Source organism: Montipora capricornis, chromosome 7, assembly GCF_036669925.1.
Source record: "Montipora capricornis isolate CH-2021 chromosome 7, ASM3666992v2, whole genome shotgun sequence".
NCBI classification, from domain to species: domain Eukaryota; kingdom Metazoa; phylum Cnidaria; class Anthozoa; order Scleractinia; family Acroporidae; genus Montipora; species Montipora capricornis.
The window spans coordinates 33,510,692-33,515,691 of NC_090889.1; the positions used below are offsets into that span (position 1 = coordinate 33,510,692).

At 35.6% G+C, this 5,000-nt stretch overlaps 1 protein-coding gene across 1 annotated transcript in view; it reads right to left on the bottom strand.

Annotated features, from left to right (window-relative positions):
- LOC138057605 (fibronectin type III domain-containing protein-like) overlaps positions 1–5,000 on the bottom strand; it is a 38,208-nt gene that overhangs the window by 31,008 nt on the left and 2,200 nt on the right. Inside the window, exon 2 of the mRNA XM_068903568.1 lies at positions 393–476. Within this exon, the coding sequence (XP_068759669.1) occupies positions 393–450 (58 nt within the window). The 5' untranslated portion in view covers positions 451–476. The remainder of the gene's footprint in view (positions 1–392; positions 477–5,000) is intronic.

The following is a 5,000-nucleotide window of genomic DNA, read 5'->3' on the forward strand; positions in this document are numbered from 1 at the left end:
AAACATTAATTTTGTCTAGGCCAGTTTGGTACAGTAACACCAAAACAACTTCACTGTCATAAATAAACATGTTCTCTTGAGGTGCCGGAAGATGAATAGAATTGAAATAATTTCAAATTAAACTGATTCAACCTCTGCTTTCTAAATTAACCCATGATGCACTGCAAGTCCAAGTACATACCTCATGTAAACTGAAATATTGAGTCTTATGTTTACATATATGCAGGAAATAGCTACACAATTTAAAGAATGGCTCAGAAAATTGACTGTGTGTTTCACCAAGGATAATAAGTTTTGGAAATTTAGTTTCCAGCACTATACATGTACAGTGTACCTGACAAAAATACACTTAGTTAACAAAACAATAAGGTCAGTTTGTAATAGGTACTTACCATTGCACAATGTGGAAAGGTAGGAGAGTGAAACTAAGATTAGAGTGATCCGCCACATTGTGTTCAACAACAAAAAGAACGTGCCTGCAAGGAATGGTGACAATTTAATATTTGAATTTTAACAATAATTTTAATCATAGACAGGAAGTTAAGGTTAAGTTTCTGTAGACACAGTCATACGTAGTTACTAAAAGAAGGAATGACCTAAAATGATCTAAAATGACCTACAACAGGGTCTAAAATCACCTTAAATGACCTACATGTAAATGAGTTACCATCATTTTGCCTATTTTAGATCATTTTAGGTCATTTTAGATACCGTTGTAGCTCATTTTAGATCCTTTTGGGTTGTTCCTTGACATTTGATTTCGTTAGCATACAAATTTGCAAACAGTAATTAACCCATCAATCCCCGGGGGTTCCCCTTTGACAAGTAAAATACTCTGGTGTTAGACAGAGTAAAATAGTAAGTCTGGCCGGTTCAGCCGGTTTGGGTGTCAAAGGGTTAAGGCAGCCTGTTTTTTTTTTAAAAAAAAGACTTTAATAGTTATAGCTTGTTCATTTAACCCCTGATGTTTTACGCCTTTTTCAAAAAAGCAGATCACTGTGAGATTTGGCCATCAAAGACCATCAAAGAATGAGAAATTATCTAGAGGTGTATAAATAATGTAAGCAATAACGAGCCCACAGATCTTTTGTAAAATTTCACATTTTTAGAACAATAGTGCTTAAAATAATATGATATGTCAAAAATGTTTTGCTCAAATTTTCAACCCTTTCCCAGCTTCTACGAGTGATACTCATAGACTTAACTCTGTCTAACGACATATGATTGGTGGGGTGGCAGAGAGGAAGAGAGGAACATTAATCAATCAATCAATCAACTTTATTTAAAACACGGTAAATGGCTCAGCAAGCTAGTTTTCAGACATGCCTTGTAAGAATTACAAAGTATAAATGCTAAAAAATTACAAGAATTACAAGATATAAATGTTAAAACGACTAATGAACTAGGTATAACTTAGCGCTAAATATCATTTAATGTTAAAGATATTTAAACAATAGTTATAGTTAGTAACTATGGGATGTCAATTTCTTGGTGGGAGGATTTTTGTGAAGGTGTGCACTGGGAAGACGCAGCATAAAACATTTCTAGTGCGCTTATATAAATAATCAATTCCAGGCATTAGAATGACTGGAATGAAAAAGTCAGGACCGACCAAGCTGTCACAGTGCGATTGCCAATGCCAGCAAAAAAAAAAAATCACTTTCATGTCTTATTTTAACTGACAATGAATAGGTAAGAGCATAATTGTGAATATATTACTGTTTATACAATGTTCTTTATTTCACTTTATAGATAGTCACAGTTAAATTCCTAGTGTTTCTTTTCAATATCATGATTTTAAATTCATTTGGTGTATAGGTACATTAATTAACAGGCTGGTTGAAGAGTTGTTTCCCTGTCTTCTCGACAATGTTAGGAATAAAGATTCATCCCACTGTACTATACTGTCTGTGTTAAAAGCCCTTGTCGGTGTTCACACAAGTGACCATATCCACATATGTGACGAGTCTAATTGGAATTCTCCTTTGCTTTTTGAGCTCTTGTAAGCAGCCCGTGTAAAACTAGGCTGTTCAACACTTTATGAAAAATGCGCAGGTTGTTTACCGTTTTGATTTCAATGTAAGCAGCTGTTCAAAGATCCAGACTAACCGGCCTTCTATAACAAATCTTGACGATTCATATTCAAAACCTCCTTGACTCCAAAAATTGTTGTGAAACCTCAACTATGCGACTTCCTCCGGGTTTATTTATTATTAATATTAATATGCTGTCAGCGTTAATCACGTTTTAGCGGTACTTTTATTTTTTAATTTTAGACGCTTCGGAAAGCTAAGATCGCAGAACTTCAAAAGCGATATTTATTCAATTTATACACCCAACTGTGTGATGCGTTATTTGACAAGCAAAGAAGCATTTTATAGCCGGGAAAAAGACGCTAACGCAATAAGGACGTGCTAAACCAATTACAATATCGTTCCTTCAGAAAACTTGAATTATGCTTGGAATAGTTTCATGAGTAATATCGTCTTTATGAAAAAACTCTAACAACCTTCAAGTTAATCAAAATAAAAGTTGCATGAGACGTTTTGAGAAATATATTCAAGCATTCAAATTTCTAACAAATTTACTCTACCCCTTAAAGAGCGATAGCGGGATGAAAAAGGCCAAGGGCGAGTTGAGAGATTTTTTTTTTAATGCAAATCTCGTGGTTTTGCGCTCAAAAAAACTATGACGATACAGTTGATATGATATGCCATGTAAAATGAAGATCGATAGCTTGTTACATTGCTCCTTTTGTCCATGAATGACCAATCGTCCATTTATAATACACCAAAAAAAAAAGATTTGGAAATGAAATTGATTCAATCAGAATGAGCTCAAACCATGCAGCGCTGAGCACTTTATAGATTCCGTTTATGACATGCAACGGAAATTTCAACAAGTTTACGAAATTACGGAGCCACCACGTTAACTGCACATTACCGATGTACTTCATATTCTACTATTTTAAAAGAAGAAGATGTTTAAAGAAGCGCCTTAATAGCTTAAGCTACTCGACGTGCTTTCTTGTACGAGTGACGCTTGTCGATTTCATTTGCATTAAGGTTTAAGGGCCCACAGACGGATTTTTCGCGCGTTGCTAAGGAAGTTAACTGTTAGTTCCGGTAAGTGACGTCATCATATCATGAGCTGACAAGAAAACCCATTCAAAAGCAAAAGTCACCACACAAACTGTTGTTTGCATCGAAGGTTTTTCCTCGCCCTTCCTCACGCGAGTTCTCAGATCAACTGCGCATGCGTAAACGAACTGACTTCCGGTTTGAGAAAAACGCTAAATTTCCGGCGGTCTTTAAATTGAATTAATTTTTTTTTTACATTGCACGTTTCACCCTCAAATACAGAATATAGCTAAGCATTGATTTCTTCAAATCATCTGTTTTGAAAAAGTTATGGCTATTTCAGTATCGTTTATGTCTTTAAAAGAACATTTTTCAAAATAAAAAGAAAACCATGCTTGGCTGGATGCAAAAACGAATACTACTTATCAAACCATTGATTAAATAACCAAATTGCGTAGTACGGAGAAAAATTTAGAGTTTTATTTTATTGGTCACGTGACCATGGGGGTGGCATGATGACGTCATATATAGAGTCATTTGTTTACAAATTAAATTTGGAAACTGACCAAAATAATGCCAAATTCTCTCAAGTTACTTAACCATTACATTCTTAGCAACGCACCCCAAAAAATACGTCAGTGGGCCCTTAAAGTGAAGTTGAACTAATTAGTTCCTCGAAAACATCACTGAAGTGCAGTTTAAACAGCGATCTGATTAAAAAAAGGTATAAGAAACAAAAATTTGTTTGAATTGTAACCTGAAACCAACCGATAACAGACAAGGGGGGCAAATTTATGCGGGAACATCAACTAATTTGCTTCTTTTGGAATCGACATGCATGATACGCACAAGCGGTGTTCCAATTGATGACTCTATGTGAAATTATCAGCTTAACCTTCAGCTTAAAGTAAATAACAACATATGCATGTCAGCTCAAAAAGTGACGGCTTTTTTGTGCGGTTTTCACAACTTTCGGTTCAAAAAAATGATCGAAAACTGCAAAAAATGTTGGCGTCTTTCTGCAAAACTGTAATACCGATCGATGACTTGCTCGATCGAAACATCGAATGTTTCAGTCGGCCAGTATTAATAATAATAATAATAATAAGTAGGCATTTATATAGAGCCTTTATCCAATGTCCAAAGGCGCTTTACAACAATAAAAATCAATATTAAAAAACAATAAAAGCTAAGAAATGCTATCAATAATAACTATACTTGAACAAATAAGTCTTAAGCTTAGATTTAAACACATTCACATTAGGGCTTAACTTTATATCTAGTGGCAAATTATTCCATAATTTAGGAGCTACAACGGAAAAAGCTCTACCACCATAACTCTTGAGATTGTACCGAGGAACGTTTAAAAGATAATTATCAGATGATCGAAGCCTGCGCACAGGAATGTAACGCTCAAGCAAATCACATAAATATAAGGGGGCTAAACCGCTGAGAGCTTTATAAGTTAGGAGCAATATCTTGTAAAGTATACGCTGCTCAACTGGTAGCCAATGAAGCTGACATAACACTGACGTAACTGGGTCGTATTTACGACCACCAACAACCAACCGAGCAGCACAATTTGAACCATCTGCAACCTCTTAATCAGGTAGCAGGGAAGACCAATCAGTAGCGAATTACAGTGGTCCAACTTACAAGTAACAAACGCGTGAATTAGAGTCTTAATATTCGCTTGCGACAAATATTGCTTAATTCTAGCAATATTCCTAATGCGAGAAAAAGCGGATTTACAAATAGCATTGACGTGAGACTCAAGTGTCATGTTTTCATCAAAGACGGTTCCCAAATATCTCGCGGATGAAGTAGGTACTACATGCTCATCGCCAACAAGTAAAAGATCAAGCTGTGGGTGAGGGCGGTGTCGCGCTCCAATGACTAGCACCTCCGTTTTACTATTAT